The sequence below is a fragment of the Berghia stephanieae genome, chromosome 10 (genome assembly GCF_034508935.2).
Source record: "Berghia stephanieae isolate SIO BIC M18660-M18661 chromosome 10, UCSD_Bste_1.3, whole genome shotgun sequence".
In the NCBI taxonomy this organism is placed as follows: domain Eukaryota; kingdom Metazoa; phylum Mollusca; class Gastropoda; order Nudibranchia; family Aeolidiidae; genus Berghia; species Berghia stephanieae.
In genome coordinates this window covers 33,907,689-33,925,137 of record NC_088369.1, presented here as the reverse complement: position 1 = coordinate 33,925,137, position 17,449 = coordinate 33,907,689, and the positions used below count along the sequence as shown (strand labels likewise).

The following is a 17,449-nucleotide window of genomic DNA, read 5'->3' as shown; positions in this document are numbered from 1 at the left end:
AACATTTCAAGTATAATTATGATCAACTTCTACTACAATATTGTTTCGAGCATTCGCTCTGAGAGCCAACGCTCGAAACAATATTGTAGAAGTTGATCATAAGTATACTTGAAATGTTTTATAAATAGCTCCTTTTATCAAAAAGTTGAGCACTATTATTTCATGGTTTTTGATTTTATAATTTATATATATATATATATATATATAATATATATATATATATATATATATATATATATGTGTGTGTGTGTGTGTGTGTGTGTGTGTATTTATATGGGGCCTATTTTCTTCCATATGGTTATCCGTATCAGTGTTGAATCGGAAGTTATTTTGAATACAACTGTCAATGGATGGAGGCTGTGATTTACGAACATTATAATCAAGTTTCATTTAAATCAATGGAAGAAGATACAGTAGCTTACACACCAAAGTTTCTATAAGGATAAAAAGAAAAAGAATACGGATAGACCAGCCATGACAGCATAGACATAGACATGACAACACCAGCACAGCTGTTGGATAACAGTAACGTTTTGTTTCCCCGTATATTCTTGCTATCAGTTAAGAGTGCTGAATGTCAGAAAACTGAGTTACTCATTTTTTGGACAATATTTCTGAGTATAATTTAATTTTCTATCAATGACCTGTAATACAACAAAAATGGCACCCGGGTGGGACTGTGTGACACAAATAAAGAAGTATTTCCAAAAGAAAATATGACTTCAGCACACTATTGAAGATGATGATGATGATGATGATGATGATGATGATGATGATGACGACGACGACGATGACGATGATGATGATGATGATGATGATGATGATGATGATGATGATGATGATGATGATGATGGTGATGATTGTGGGGTAGCTACAAGTTCAGGTGTAGGTATACATATTAGTACGCAATTATGGGCCCGATTTAACATTGCTGTAAAGAACATTATTTCGCGTTGGTTTGACAGTATTACCATTACAACTATGAGGCCATTAAAATTTGGGTTATCAGACCTGCAAATAAGAAAACGCAGACCCAAGTTAATATTTGATCAATGTACTTTAAAAATATGCCCAGAAAAATGGTTATAAACAACAATGTGAAATGGAAATACGCTTCAATTGAATATACGAAAACAGATAAAATGGACGTTTCGGGTTTCCCATTTCTCAACAAAACAGGATGAATGAAACATTCATCCTGTTTTGTTGATAAAGGGGAAAATTCATCCTGTTTTGTTGATATATGGGAAACCCGAAACGTCCATTTTATTTGTTTTCATATATATTATATATTATATATTATTATATATATTAAATTGAAGCTTACACTCCATTTCACATTGTTATTTATTTCTTCGAGCTTTGAGCAGCAACATTTACATTAGCCAGAAAAATGGTGTAAAATAAAGATATGCAATTTAAAGAAATCTACTCTTGACGGATTAGGAACAAACAACACATGAGTTTTTTTTCCGAGAGAACAGAAAGAAGAAAAAAAAATCAAGTAAGAGCTATGACCACCAGATTGAGAGAGTCTGTGTTATGCCTAAAATATAGAACATAGAGAGACACAGACACACGGGTACACACTAAAGACTCCACCAATACGTGTTAATTATCTATTACGACTGACATAACGGGGGTGGAAACAGACTCGGTGGGTAGAGAGTAGAGAGATCCAGCTATTTATTCTAGATTGAAAGATAGGTAGGAGAGGACAGACGGCATAAATGTTGAATGATAGAATCAAAGCACATATTATTAGACACGCCCGAGTTACCCCATCCAATGTCCAAATAAAACAAAAACAAAGCACGACTAAATCTATGATAGACTAACGGAGGAGGGCTTTTAATAAGAGCAATATATGCGATAAGAGATGGACTTTTGGGGCTAAAAATGTAGTCAGTAGGTAGTCTTTAATCTTCTTCTATATCTATGCACAAAAATGACCCTACTTTTTATGTTCCGCGTTTAAAAAACGGTATTATTATTGTTATCATCATCATCATCATCACAATAATCATCATCATCATCATCATCATCATCATCATCATCATCATCATCATCATCATCATCATGACAAATTTAGTATATCATACTGTTATGGCGTCCTAGTTATACAAAATTCACCCCCCCCCCCCCCCTCCCATTTTCAAATACATTTTTGAGATTTATTTCCAATAGAGTCCATCATTTTATCTCCTTTACACAATTATTTGACAAAGACAAAATAACCTTCTTTGAAGTCTCAGATTCAAGTAATTTGTGACTCCCGGCCTCATACTGGCATCTTGATCTATATCGAAGTGAGGCGGTGGCAGAAAAATGAATTTGAATTAAAAATAATCGGTAAATACGAAATTCATAGATGGAACGAAGTTGAAGTCATTCAGCGCTTTGTTATTGATTTTAGACAGCCATTTTGATGATTAGTTCTCACTAAATTATATCGATCAGACAGACTATAAATGTTCAAGGTTACACATAGTTTTGTGTGTTTGGTACGCTATGTCCGGCTGACGGATGTTGTGAGTATTTTAACTATACGCATAGCACCAAGAGGCTTATATAGTTTGCAAGAGTGGAAGAGAGAGAGAGAGAGAGAGAGAGAGAGAGAGAGAGAGAGAGAGAGAGAGAGAGAGAGAGAGAGCGAAAATAAGTAGGAGTGAAATATATGTTCAATGTTACAGTTATCATTTATTCCAGATATGATGATGATGATGATGATGATGATGATGATGATGATGATGATGATGATGATGATGATGATGATGATGATGATGATGATGATGGTGATGATTGTGGGGTAGTTACAAGTCCAGGTGTAGGTATACATATTAGTACGCAATTATGGGCCCCATTTAACATTGTAACTAAATGACAAATTGCCATATTTATGGACAATAAAGATCTATTATTATTATTATTATTATTATTATTATTATTATTATTATTATTATTATTATTATTATTATTATTATTATTATTCTACTCAATAAATTATTAAACCTCACCCAGATTTCATATTTCATATTCTAGGCGATAATACTCGATTGTCATCAAAAAAACATCACCACCGTAACATCGTTTTGAGACGATATGTCACATTTTGACAAGTTGCAGGGCCTTTAACTCTTTCCTTACCGATCGTGATCAATTTTTTTTACTAAAATGTCACGCCAACACATAAAATAATTCGTTAAAGTCAAATTTATAAACAATAATAACATGCTATATACATACGTTTGTTTTTTAAAAAGCCTTACAAATATTTTTTTTTCACAAATTTTGCGATTTCTAAAACAAATCTGAATAAGAAAACCGTTGTTTGCATCGTAACAAATGTGACGATTTTCCTTCAGATGGAAAGGAGAGGGTTAAATCGATGGAACATAATCAAGTTGAACAATACATTATAAAGGCGTTAGTTTAGTATACATTACAGTCATGCATTGAGCTTTGTTGCTGAGGAAGGGATCAAGAGCAAAACCCTCTTGTTTTGTACTTTGTCAGGTATATATTGCTCTGAGTAAGTATGTCGACAGGTATGCTGTAATGACATGACAGATGACAGTAGCTACCTGTGGCATCAAACGGTCTGTGGCAAGGACTATCTACTATTACTATCTATGTAGAGGTAGTAATGTGAGGGAGACTAGAGAGGGCGAGATTCATAGAAGAAAAGGGCGGGGAGAGGAGGGGGAGGGGAGATTGAGAGAAAAGAAGAAGGAGGAGAAGGAGGAGAAGGAGGAGGAGGAGAGGAGGAGGAGGAGGAGGAGGAGGAGGAGGAGGAGGAGGAGGAGGAGGAGGAAGATAGAAGAGAGAAGAAGAAAGAAGAAGAAGAAGAAGAAGAAGAAGAAGAAGAAGAAGAAGAAGAAGAAGAAGAAGAAGAAGAAGAAGAAGAAGAAGAAGAAGAAGAAGAAGAAGAAGAAGAAGAAGAAGAAGAAGAAGAAGAAGAAGAAGAAGAAGAAGAAGAAGAAGAAGAAGAAGAAGAAGAAGAAGAAGAAGAAGAAGAAGAAGAAGAAGAAGAAGAAGAAGAAGAAGAAGAAGAAGAAGAAGAAGAAGAAGAAGAAGAAAAGAAGAAAGAAGAAGAAGAAGAAAGAAGAAGAAGAAGAAGAAGAAGAAGAAGAAGAAGAAGAAGAAGAAGAAGAAGAAGAAGAAGAAGAAGAAGAAGAAGAAGAAGAAGAAGAAGAAGAAGAAGAAGAAGAAGAAGAAGAGAAGGAGGAGGAGGAGGAGAAAAGAAGAAGAAGAAGAAGAGATGAAGAAAAAGAAGAAGAAGAAGAAGAAGAAGAAGAAGAAGAAGAAGAAGAAGAAGAAGAAGGAAGAAGAAGAGAAGAAGAAGGAGGAGGAGGAGGAGGAGGAGAGGAGGAGAGAGGAGGAGAAGAGGAGAAGGAGAAGGAGAAGAAGAAGAAGAAGAAGAAGAAGAAGAAGAAGAAGAAGAAGAAGAAGAAGAAGAAGAAGAAGAAGAAGAAGAAGAGATTAAACAAATTGTCAAATTTTGTATCCAAGGAATGGGAGAGGGGGAGAAATCGAGAGACATTGAAAGGTGGACGGGCGGATGAATAGATGGACGGAAGGATGTGTTGCTGGAAAACTGGATGGAAGGACTGTAAGTCAGGGAGACAGACAGACAAATAGTAAGATAAACAGGTTGATTGATAGAAGAAAAAAAAAAAGAAAAGAGAGAGATAGAGAGAGAGAGAGAGAGAGAGAGAGAGAGAGAGAGAGACGTAACAATTTTAAAATATTTGTTGCAAAACAAGCCATTTTCTAGTTTTCCCTTTTTTACATCACCTATAAACTATTAACACCCATTTATCTTAATAATTTCATTTTGTTTTCATTAGTTTTATTTAATGATCAATATAATGTGCCCATTAGTATTAACAAATAAGTGCACGTAGTAAGAAACTAATAGGTTAAATCTGAGCATTAAATATGGACATTTACAATGAATGTCCAGTCACGTGTATGACTTTTTGTAGGTCGCTAAGTGCGCTTCATTCATACTAATTAACTTATTTCCCACCAGGCCATTTAATTTCATTTAATTTTTATTTAATTTCATACTTTACAAGTCACATGAAAGGCGGCATTTTCACTGTTCTTTTTCAGTATCCATCAGCGCCAACAAGCTAGGTATTTATAATTCACACCTGAGTCACAGATATAAGAACCAAAATTAAGGCATGGAGATCACTAATACAGGAGAATTCAAAAATATGTCAAACATAGATATAGTAACATTGACTTCTGCTTACTTCACTGGAGATTAATAATCCAAGTTGTGTTTTGTTTCGTTGCAAAATCCAAACAAGAATTTACAATTTTAAATTAAAACGCGGATGAATGGCCAGTCACAAATCCATTTAGAGAAAAAAAGATGTTATTTATAATTATATTTAATCAGTCTATATTCTGTGGTTGAATAATATTATTATTGATCACAAACGACTGTAATAAACAGAAAACACAACACGCCGATGTCAATCAAAATATTAAGCCTCTGCCCGACCACGGGAACATTCACAACACGCCACTGCCATTACACTGGTTTTAGTACAGACAAAAAGCGGCCCGAGAGGGAGAGAGAGGGAGAGGAGGGAAACGCCCGTAAAACAGGTCTTTGGTGTATGACAATAAATCCAATAGGTATGTATGTGTGTGTATGTGTATGTGTGTGTGTGTGGGGGGGGGGGGGGGCATGTGTGTGTGTGTGTGTTTGTGTGTGTGTGTGTGTGAAAGACGTCAGTTCTGCATCGTTATTTCATTCATTCATTTCTTTTGGTTTGGATGGACCAGCGATTTCTGCTGATTTAGTGTTTATGCTTCATGTGATTTTATATTAAAGATGTCTTATTTGTATTTATGTTTGGTGCATGATGTAACGTAAATTATGTGTATTCCATCTTTCTTAATAATATCAATAAACAAATAGCACTTATTATAGCGCTTTACCCCGTCTAAATCATGGATACTAAGCGCTTGATAACCTTGTGTATCGACGATATCAATGTACCACGATGGTGGGTACGGTCAGAGAGATTGTATAGCTAAGCGTTGGTATATAATCTCTCTGGTATGGTACGCTTTTTGGAATTGGTTGCAATATTGGACAATCTGAGAACGACGGGAGATTCCAGTTTGTATGTGTATGTGTGTGTGTGTGAGTGGGAGAGAGAGAGTGTGTGTGTGTGTGTGTGTTTGTGTGTATGTGTGTGTGCGTGAAAGACAGAGAGAGAGAGAAAGAGAGAGAGAGAGAGAGAGAGAGAGAGAGAAAGAAAAAAAAAGAAAGAGAAAGAAAGACAGAGAGAGAGAGAGAGAGAGAGAGAGAGAGACAGAGAGAGAGAGAGAGAAAGAGAGAGAGAGAGAGAGAGAGAGAGAGAGAGAGTATGTGTGTTGTTTAGTTCTAGTAACATTAGCGTCGCATTTAAAGACACCAATTCTTAGAAAATGGAAAGCGTTCAGCTTGAAATAATATCTTATTTTTCTTTTACAATAATTTTTCTCAATATTTTGTTACCGTTTTGTTTCTTGCTGTTTTATCGGAGGCAAACACCTCTTTTGAACACTTAATTTTTAAGAAAGTTTTGACAGAATATGTTCCAGGAAGGCTTAAGTCTAATAAAAAAAATGTAAATGTAAAATTTAAAAGAACAAAAAGATTTTAAGCAATATATCCACAAGTCGTGTAGTCTGGTGCGAAACTGTAAATCTTTTAGTGATCAAGCCACAGCCTATGCAAAGCCATTACATTATTGTAAAGAAGGACAACATTTACTCGTATCGACGTGTACATATATGCAGGTCTGACATCCGAACCCTCTTATGGGCCTAGTTTAACATTGTTGTAATGGACAATATTTTGCGTCCTTTTTTTTTTAGATTTCCATTACAATAATGAGCCCAAAATGAATTGGGTTATCAGACCTACAAAAAAGTGCACGTCGACTCGTATTCATAGCGTTTTAATCTAAAACTTATCAGCTCCAGCCTGTCTAAACAATTCAAAATACCCTAACCTTGACCGTTTACAGATTGAAAAATAGAATGAGGAAAGAACAGTTCACAGAGTGGCTGGCAAAAGAAAATAAAAAAAGAACAACAACAACAGCAAATGACAGTGTTACGCTATCCACAATCCTTCCATTACGAATATTGGCACAAGATGAAAACACAAATTAATATGTTCTAATTACCAGTACAACGAATCAACATTCCAGCAATAGGCACTCCGGTATGTCCTATGCCAACCAAGAAGAAAATTGACCATTCCGTTCGAGCATATCCATGCAAATCAATTAATTACGACAACCAATTCCGAGGACCTCACTTTGCAGAACGCCAAACAATATGGAACAAAATCAAAAGCCATGCCTTCACTAAGCGACCCGAACAACGAACTTTATCTGGTCTAGTTTTGTTTCATGTGAATTTGCGATGTCTATATCTATTATCTATATTTTAAAAATTGAGCTTTTATATAGAGCAATATCCACTAAACGTGCTCAAAGCGCTTTACAAGGGTTTCTGGCCAACAGCAGCATTTAACATTTAGGACGGGACATGATGCCTGTTAGGCGATACTACATATTTTTTCCGGACAGAGACAACGCTGTTAACGGCCAGGTACTCATTTTACACCTGAGTATGGTGAGAGAAAGTGAGTAAAGAGCCTTATCCAAGGACTCAACTATGCGCGGAACGAGGCTCGAACCCAGGACCTTCCGATCGGAAAGCGGATGTAATACCAGTTACTATATAGCCGCACAAATCTATACAAAGCACACAAAGCATATAAACTGATTTAATTCTGTCAGACTTTCGCCATAATATATATATATATGCTGTTTTGCAAAATATGTCAAGGAAATTTGGGACTCCCTCTGACATTTGTGAGAAAAAAATCTAAGTATTATTTAATGTTTGGTCAATTGACGACACTGTTGGGGTTCAAACAGGCATTTCCGAACAACATATTGAAGAGCGATATTGAGGACTGGACAATGCTTAAACCAATTGACTTCTGGCGAAAGTTGGTTTTTCTTTTTTCTTTCTTGATAGTTTCATTCTGCCAAGTTGGCTCATGTATCATACACACTTTTTGTTAGGTTTTACAATTTCAATCCGGTATTCTATCAGTGGGGATTATTGATCTAAAGCAGTCCTTCAGTCCTAGTTTCTATAGCGTGAAACGGACAACAGCAATTGCTTGCAACCCTTTTGATAGGACGCTAGCTATCGCAAAGAACTTTCCACCCAATCACTGGCTGGGTGGACAGAGGGAAAAAGAAATCTCGACTTCACTCAAGATCACCCTCGGTCCCTCTGTGTGTGAAATAACAATGGGAAATTGCATGTACGCTTCAATTTAATTACGAAAACAGATGAAACGGACATTTCGAGTTTCCCCTTTATCAACAAACAGTATGAATGAAACACTACAGATGAATGAGATAATGTAGTAGTGGCCGGCGGTCTATCTGTTTTCGTAATTAAATTGAAGCTTGCATTCAATTTCCCATTGTTATTTAACTCTTCTAGCTTCGAGCAGCACAATTTACATTACTTTGTTTCGTGCTCTACCAACTCCTATCGGGACCCCAAATTGATCTAGCAACAGGAAAACTCAATTTTTGTCTGATTTGTCAATAGTCTACGAGTCCCCCTTTACCTATCTTTAATACACTTACCATTCCCAGATCAAAACCACCCAAGCGTGATTAGTCTAATCTCTATTAAGTAGCACCATAACAGGACTTGATGTGTTCATCCTTTTCACAGACCATGAAATCAAAATATTTGTAGTGTGTTCGTATAGTGTGCTATAGATAGTGTGCGCTTGGCTAAGTACCTCACAACATTACCATCCGGAAGTATAACGGACCAAAAAACAAAACTCAGTGTAACCTTAAACGTTTATAGTCTGGTGAATAATGAGAATATGTCAAAAACGCGGATGGCAAAAAGCAATAACAAAGACCTGAGTGACGTCAACTGCATACTATCTATAACTAACATTCAAATATCGTATTCAAATAATCTTTAATATTTCACAGCGGTGCTAAATTGCTCTGATGACATTCTTCAAATCCAATCCCATCCAAAATAGTTACAGCTTCATGTGATGTAGATTGACGCAACTAGGTGTGGTGGGGTGGGGTGGCATTGACGTAATATTTATCTGTTGGTTTTAAACTGGTCGAGATAAATTATATGGAATATAGCAGATAGTATGCGCTTGGCTAAGAAGTCACAACATTGCCATCCGGAAGTATAACGGACCAACGCACAAAATTATGTGTAATCTTGAACATTTATAGATGGTTAATACATTTTAGTGAGAATTACTCATAAACGTGGATGGCAAAAAGAGTGACCTGAGTGACGTAGACTTCATTCTATCTATAGTCGGGTTATAGGTTTCTCTGACATTTTCAGGGATGGTGTTGCATGCGTAAATGGTACTGGCGAAGAACGACTGTTTATGGGCATTGATTTTAGAATATATGGCAATGCATATGCATTTTCTTTACGTCCGTGGTTTTTCAATGCGTTAATAGGGAGATGGTGGTTCCCTGTCGGCCCTTAAACAACATATTGCGTCTTTCTCCGTTCAATAAGTGGGGTCCAATTTAAATGCTCCATCGTGGCTTTTTACACTGTGTTGTCGGTTGTAACAATTACAGACAAATCGATTCTTTGAATCATTTCTATCTTATTGATTGATGATGATGTAATCGGGCCCCATATTGTGTTGCTGTATTCTAAAATAGGTCTTACAAATACTTTTGTTATTATTATTTGAGTTAGACAAAGGACGCGGACCATAGCAAAGCAGAGGCTAGTGTGTTCAAGACTGCTATGGTGCTGTCTGATGTAATCGGTAATCGGTAATAATATGTAGCCCATATGCTTCTTATATATATATATATATATATATATATATATATATATATATATATAGACAGATAGATAGAGAGAGAGAGAGAGAGAGAGAGAGATAGACCCCTCTGTCCACCTTACTGTTGAAAAACATGTATTTCCCTTATATATATATATATATATATATATATATATATATATATATATATATATATATATATATATATATATATATATATATATATATATAAGGGAATACATGTTTTTCCACAGAAAGGTGGACAGAGGGGTCTCTCTCTCTCTCTCTCTCTCTCTCTCTCTCTCTCTCTCTCTCTCTCTCTCTCTCTCTCTCTCTCTCTCTCTCTCTCTCTATCTATCTATCTATCTATCTATCTATCTATATATCTAACCACCTATCTATATCTTCCTCTCTCTTTCTCTCTCTTTCTCTTTCTCTTCCTCTCAAATTATCAAATATTCAACTATCACAAGTAATTAGATATTACTTGTACGTCCTATCCCCCCCCCCCCCCCCCCCCCCCACCAATTTTTTTTTTTTACAACCAAAGGGAAATAACCAATAAATATTGTACTTACTGTTAAACTCGACTGGCCTATCCCTACTGGCAACAGCCGGCATGTTGCTGACCACAAGTCTTTTCGAGTCATAGGCTTTGGTGACAAATGGTGTTTTGGTCACCTCCTGTCCACCAAACTGGACATTGATGGTGTATTCACCTGAATGGAGAAAGGGGGGAAAAATAACATAATACATTGCGTTTATATAGGGCTTATATTCACGATTTCATGAAAATACCTAAAATTTGAATACATTAATACTTCCGAATGGAAACGTACGCTTTAACATGAAGGACCGTGCTTGTGATTTTTTTAGACGATCGTGCGTTCAATACAAATAATACGTTGTTAAACAACCCACTGATGGTCATATTTTACGTCTGTCTCAGACATCGCTGGAAAAATAGGTTTACCACCAGGTTAAAGAATAAATAGGGGTTTGAACTCGATATCAATCTATTTGACTCTATATAAGTGGTTCGTTTCTAGTGCATCAAAAACTTTAATATGATTTGGACAGCTTGTAAACTTTTGGTATTGGTTGTGTAATAGAGAAAATAAAATGCTTTTGGACCAATAAGGACAGACAGTAAGGGAAGGAGAGAAGAATGAAAAGGGGGAAATAAGGGGAATGAAAATGAAAAGAATAAATGAGGCAGAAGGAGGGAAATACTAGAAAAAGCTACACGTGAGGTCAAAAATAAACTTGAGCCTGAGTTTGTTTGTTTTTTTTTTATATAGAGCAATATCTATAATATGTGCTCAAAACGTTTTCCTAACCTAAGGTGATGTAAATTTTGCTGTTCGAAGCTCGAAGAAAAAAATAAAAATGTGAAATTGAATGTAAGCTTCAATCAATATACGAAAACAGATAAAATGGACATTGAATCTTTTTGTTTATTCATCTTAACAACGCCACTACTACATTATCTCATTCGTCTGTAGTGTTTCATTCATCCTGTTTTGTTGCTAAAGGGGAAACCCGAAAGTCCATTTTATCTGTTTTCGTATATTAAAACGAAGCTTACATTCAATTTCATGTTGTAATCTAACCTAAGGTGTAACATGTAGGACGTCTGTAAGACGCTATTAAATTGTTATATTATTGCAAAAGAATCTGTGGCGAACCGAACCAATTTCTAAATGTCACATTGTAATAAAGGATGCTTACTGTTTTATGACAGCAGTGTGCATATTGTTTTGATTTCTTTTCATTTGTCAAACTCAAATATGATCACATTCGTTATTGGAAATATATAGCGAAAATCAATGGTTAAAAACATACCCGTGTTCAAGTCAATATTATGTAGTTCATCAGAATAATTGGAAAGTTGTTTTACTAAAGTAAAGTTCAGAGAAGTAGAAGACAAAGAGTAAACATACGATTGTAGTCCAAAAAGGTTTATAGAGCAATATAAATAAAAAACTGACGGTAACAAATTGAAACCCAGGCCATGTGGAACGGCACTTATTGCCATGTGGAACGGCACTTATCGCCATGTGGAACGGCACTTATCGCCATGCTGAGACTTTTTTAATAGCACGAAAACATCAAATCTATACACGGCCACGGTGACGAACGTGTCACTACACTCGATATATCTAAATTCCCAGTGACCAAACATTACGGTGTCTGGTATTTTAATAAAGTCAAGCGGTGTTGAGCGTAAACAGCCACCAAATGGATGATTTTGATCTCAAATCTGTGACCCAAGTGTTGGGTCCTTGGGTGTGAATATATGGATAACAAAAAGTGCGCCCAAAAGGCGGCTTATCATGTATGAAATAAAAAGGGTTGATACCATATATCTGCTGAAATAATGTAATATGAGTAATTATTGTGAAGTTCGCTTTGCAGAATGGGTCCATGCAACTGCAAAATACACACCTACCGTCTCTCTATAAACACACACACACACACACACACACATACACATCAGTCACACACTTTGTTTTACTAGTCATGACTAAAAGCCAATAATTAACATTTAATAAAAGACGCAGTCCAAACCTTTCTTCCCAGATTTAACAGCTGGTCGTTCTTGAACAATTTCATGGACCCTTTGAACTCGAGTCGGTTTAGAAGATGAGGACTTGCTTTGCACATTAAAAGATGACACGTGCTTATTCTCAGAGCGGTTATGGATATGATTTCCCTTGTTGACCATCTGGAAAGCAGACCCGTGTTGACTGTGAGACTGCAACGAGCTAGCTTTTTCAGACACCGGGATAGTTTCGTAGAAAATCTGATCCCCTCTTCCGCCACCAGATACTTTTGTTTTCCCTTTTGAACTTTTGCTGGAGTTCACAAGCGTGCTGCTTTGAAGAGGAGAGAAACCATCATCTTTCTGAAAATCCAAAGAGTTGTAATTTTGAGAAGAGTGCTTTCCTTTGGAGGAACTAATTACTTCATAATTTTCAACGCTCCTTCTCTCAGAACTACTGGATACAACTTTTCCCGCTTTCTTGGACCTCAGGCCACTACCAAAACTATTTTTGGATAAGGAAGAGTACGTATCGTCGCTAGCCGCATCGTTAAAATCCTTGATGACTTCATAATTCCGACTGTTGTGTTTTTTCCCACTTTTCTTGGAGGAAGTGGACGATATTCCGCCATATTGGCTTGCATCCGAAGGGTAAGGTAGAGGCACAGCACCAGGGCCAGGGAAACCGAACTGAAAGGTTCCCTCTTCCTCATCCTCAACGGCTCCCCCAGATATGGCTGGGAAATGAGGGGCATTTCCTCCAATTGCGTCTTGCCCAGGCCCCCCAGAATGAAAAGCCATCTTGTTCCCACCGGAAAATGCCTTGGATATGGTGTCCCCATTCTGCGTGACGTGATGGCTGGAGTAATGCGTCTCCTCCTGCATGTAGGATGTCTCCATCACTGAAGACTTCATGGTTTACCACGAATTGTGTCACCTACGTCAGCAAGATTTGCACAAATTTATACTGCTTATTCACGTATCCAGAAATTTAATGTTTTCTTTTCCTCTAGTTAAGCAATAAAACGAAACGAAGTTATTTTTCTACAAATTGTTTTAAAAGACTGAACAGAATGTTTTCAGTGGAAAAAGGGTGCTAATTGAATACACATTAAGAAAAAAAAAGATCCTTTAAATTGTATATTTTGCCCTTAAACAAAAAAACCAACATAAACTCTGTCATTTAATTACTGCTAGTGTTAGAACACTATGCACAGTCTTAAGTCAAACTTTTTAATATTATTGTCAATTGAGTCGTTGTAAACCAACTACAAATGTGTCCGATAAGGGAAAAAAAGTAAATTTCAAAATGAATTTCTGAAAGAAAATAAATCAAGGTGCTACGAAACGATAGAAATGGGATCGATCTCAAAATCATTTCAACCAATATAACTTTCTATGCATTATACACGGCATTTGCAATTTTACTCGTTTACTTTCAATTAATTATCATTTCCCATTGCAAACAATAAACTTTTGAGTTAATAATAATAATGATAATAATAATAATAATAATAATAATAATAATAATAATAATAATAATAATAATAATAATAATAATAGTAATAATAATAATAATAGTAATAATAATAACAATAATAATAATAATAATAATAATAATAATAATAATAATATAATAATAATAATAATATAATAATAATAATAATAATAATAATAATAATAATACACGTGAAAAGCGCTTTCCTTACAATAATAAAATCACTATATTTCAAATACTAATTTTCATGTCCACAGAGACTTTAGTATGTCAACCAAATATAACAGCTTCAACGAAGAATGAAATATCAAACACGGAACGTTTCTAGCTCAAAACCCTTATTCAGCCTATAGGAAAAGCAGAATGCCAATATGTCATTCTAAATCCAAATGAACAGCATAACATTACTGGCACGTTGAGAATGCAAATATACAATGGCGACTCTTCAGATAACTGTCCTAACAAAGCAACAGGATAGTTCATTTTATTTTCTTTAAAATATCTCAACGTGTTGAGTTTTCTTCTAACAACGTGTACTTATTTGCAAGTCTGATAACCACAAGTGTTATGGTCTTATTCTTTTAATGGGAATACTCTCAAACCAACGCAAAAGAGTTCCATTACGACAATGTTAAATCAAGCCCATAATTGTGTTCGGTTATCAGACCTGCGAATATGTAGATCGTCGATGTATTGTTTATTCGAACAAATATCAAATCACAATGTAATTTAGCCACAATAAATCATGGATAGACTAAGTACTTTTTTTTTCTCTAAACAAAAATTACACAACTCGGGAAACACACTGCACAGAAACTCTTCACTACTGGGTGTGTCACAAAAGAACTATCTATTTTGACGACGGAAAAATGTTGAAATCGTTGGAAAGCAATCCAAAAGAATGCCCTCCTCATGAGTCAACGACGAGAAACAGAAAAATCCAGAAAGCCAACAAAAAATTACTACACAACCGGTTGTAAATTTTGACTTATATGGAATTTCAAGTGATATATACAAAGTCGACAGCTGATTGAATAAGTCCCAAGTATTATGAGAATAATTGACCTGCAAAGATTTAAAGACAAAATGTCAAATTTCAAAACTGTTTTCATTTATTTTCCAACTGGGTGGATGGAAAAAGCCTAAAGTCTTTTTTGACCTTTTTCATCTTAGCTTTGTAAACAAAGGATAGGAGATCGTGTCCAATGACACGCAAGGTGATTTTAGTGGTGCGACAATATTGCAATTATGCGAAATTTGCAGGTAAGACAATTTAATAGAAGATTAATACTTCGTATGCACAGTTGTCTAATCATAAGAATATAAAATTGTGAATATAATTATAAATTGCTTTAATGATAAGATACAAAACGTTACTTTTAATTTAACATGAATCACAAGAAGTGTTCTTCATCGTAGGTCATAGCAAGGATTTAAAGGTGTTACTTATTGGATCAAGACCTGTTTACACACAAATTACGTTCTTAAAAAGGCATCCAATTCGTTTTAAATCAAATAAAGAGGCATAATAGGATTCGAAACCAAGACCTTTCGTTATGCCACTGCACCGCAGTTTTCATTAAGAGAAAAAGATGCATAACAAACTTTGACTTAAGTCCAACTATGACGTGAAAACCTAACTTAGGTTTCCATACCCTGTCAGTACTTATTAAAAACCCCAGATACATTATCTTTATTAGTAAAGAGGGTGGGGGGGGGGGGTGATAATCGAAATAAATCCAATATTATCTTATTTATTGTTTTAAATACAACAGCACAGACAAAACTAATCATATTACAATTCTAATTCACTTGAGCTTTGAGCTCTTTTATATAGCGCCATATCCACTAAACGTGCTCACAGCTCTTTACAAAGGGTCTATGGCCAATAGCAATACATAACACGCAGGACATGACGCCTGTTAGGCGATATTACACTATTTTCCGACAGACAACGCTTGTTACGACCAGGTACTCATTTTACACCTGAGTACGGTGATAGAATTTGAATATAGAGCCTTTTCCAAGGACGCAAGTATGCGCCATTCAGAGAGGGACTCGAAACCAGGATCTTCCGATTTGAATGTGAGGGCCATACCACAAGACTACATAGCCGTATAATTCACAAAAGCATCGTTTTAAACGATGTTCATTTTTCCGATGACTAATACATGCTGTTCGTAAGTAAAGGGACTGTGTAAACAAAGCAAAAATCTCTGGTCCATTTGTAGGCAGGTGTTGTCAAATTTTAACAACTTTAGCTTATTTCTGTAGAGACGTTGGGAGTAAGCATCGCTTCTCACTGCCTAGCTACTGAAGTGTATTTTGTGATATTATGGTCAAGTGGATAAGCCAGTGCACTAAAATGTAGAGGTCGCAGGAGAGATTCATTTCAAATATTATTTTAGGCAGTTTTTCAATTCAGAACAACAAAATAAAAACATAATTATTAATAAACAAAACTATCATAAAAATAAAATACAATAAATGGTATTATGGGTGATGATGATGATGATGATGATGATGATGATGATGATGATGATGATGATGATGATGATAGGAACTCTTTGGGTATATCACTTGTTTTGTTTTGTTAATTTTTCTCCTCACAGAGCAAGAAACTGAACCCATTGTTTGGTTCACTATTCGCCTCAGCTTCATGAAGACAAAACGTCACATTGACTTGTTGGATCACTAATAAATAAGGAGGATTTGTTTTTTTTCACGGTACTGCAATAATAGGGGGGGGGGGGGGGGAGAGAGTTATTTCAATATACTGAATATATTTTATGCATACCATTTTCTAAACTTAGATTGAATTTAACTTTTTGGAAGATCAATTAATTGAATTTGAACTCGCAACCAGTCAGACCTTAAGCGATATGCTACCATTTCATCATCGCCTGCCCAGGGTCTATAAATAAAACACAGTCTTTACAGTTAATCATTTCGCATGATGGAGGTACGAGACCTTTCTTGCCTATTCTTTAATGTATACAATATATTTGTTTTAGCCTAAGCCCTCTGGTGACGCTGTCCCACCCCGTGGTGTGCGGGGGGAAGCTGAGGGATGAGCTTGAGGTATAGGGGAAAAGGCATAGGTGACGGAGAGAGAGGGAGAGGGGGGGGGGAGTAATGGAATGAGGAGGAGGAAAAGAAGGAAGATGAAATTTAGGAGAGAGAGAGAGAGAGAGAGAGAGAGAGAGAGAGAGAGAGAGAGATAGAGAGAGAGACAGAGACAGAGGCAGAGACAGAGAACGATGGACAGAGGAAGAGGAAGAGGAGGAGGAAAGGAGATGGAGAGAGGGGGGGGGGGATGGGGAGAGAGTGAGAGAGAGAAAGAAATAGGATGAAGAGGAGTAAACACAGGAGGAGGAAATTTAGGAGATGAAGAGGGAAAGACAGAGAGAGGGTGGAGGAGAGAAAAAGAGAGAGATTCACAGAGAAAGACAGAGAGAAAGAAAGAGAGAGAGTGAGTGAGAGAGAGAGAGAGGGAGAA

General features: G+C 36.1%; 2 protein-coding genes across 3 annotated transcripts in view; both read right to left on the bottom strand.

Moving 5' to 3' along the window:
- LOC144981017 (dnaJ homolog subfamily C member 3-like) overlaps window positions 1-17,449 on the bottom strand; it is a 516,589-nt gene that overhangs the window by 101,166 nt on the left and 397,974 nt on the right. The gene's annotated exons all lie outside the window — the stretch shown is intronic.
- LOC144981018 (filamin-A-like) overlaps window positions 1-17,449 on the bottom strand; it is a 195,251-nt gene that overhangs the window by 115,130 nt on the left and 62,672 nt on the right. Inside the window, exon 15 of the mRNA XM_078929085.1 lies at window positions 10,486-10,626. Within this exon, the coding sequence (XP_078785211.1) occupies window positions 10,486-10,626 (141 nt within the window). The remainder of the gene's footprint in view (window positions 1-10,485; window positions 10,627-17,449) is intronic.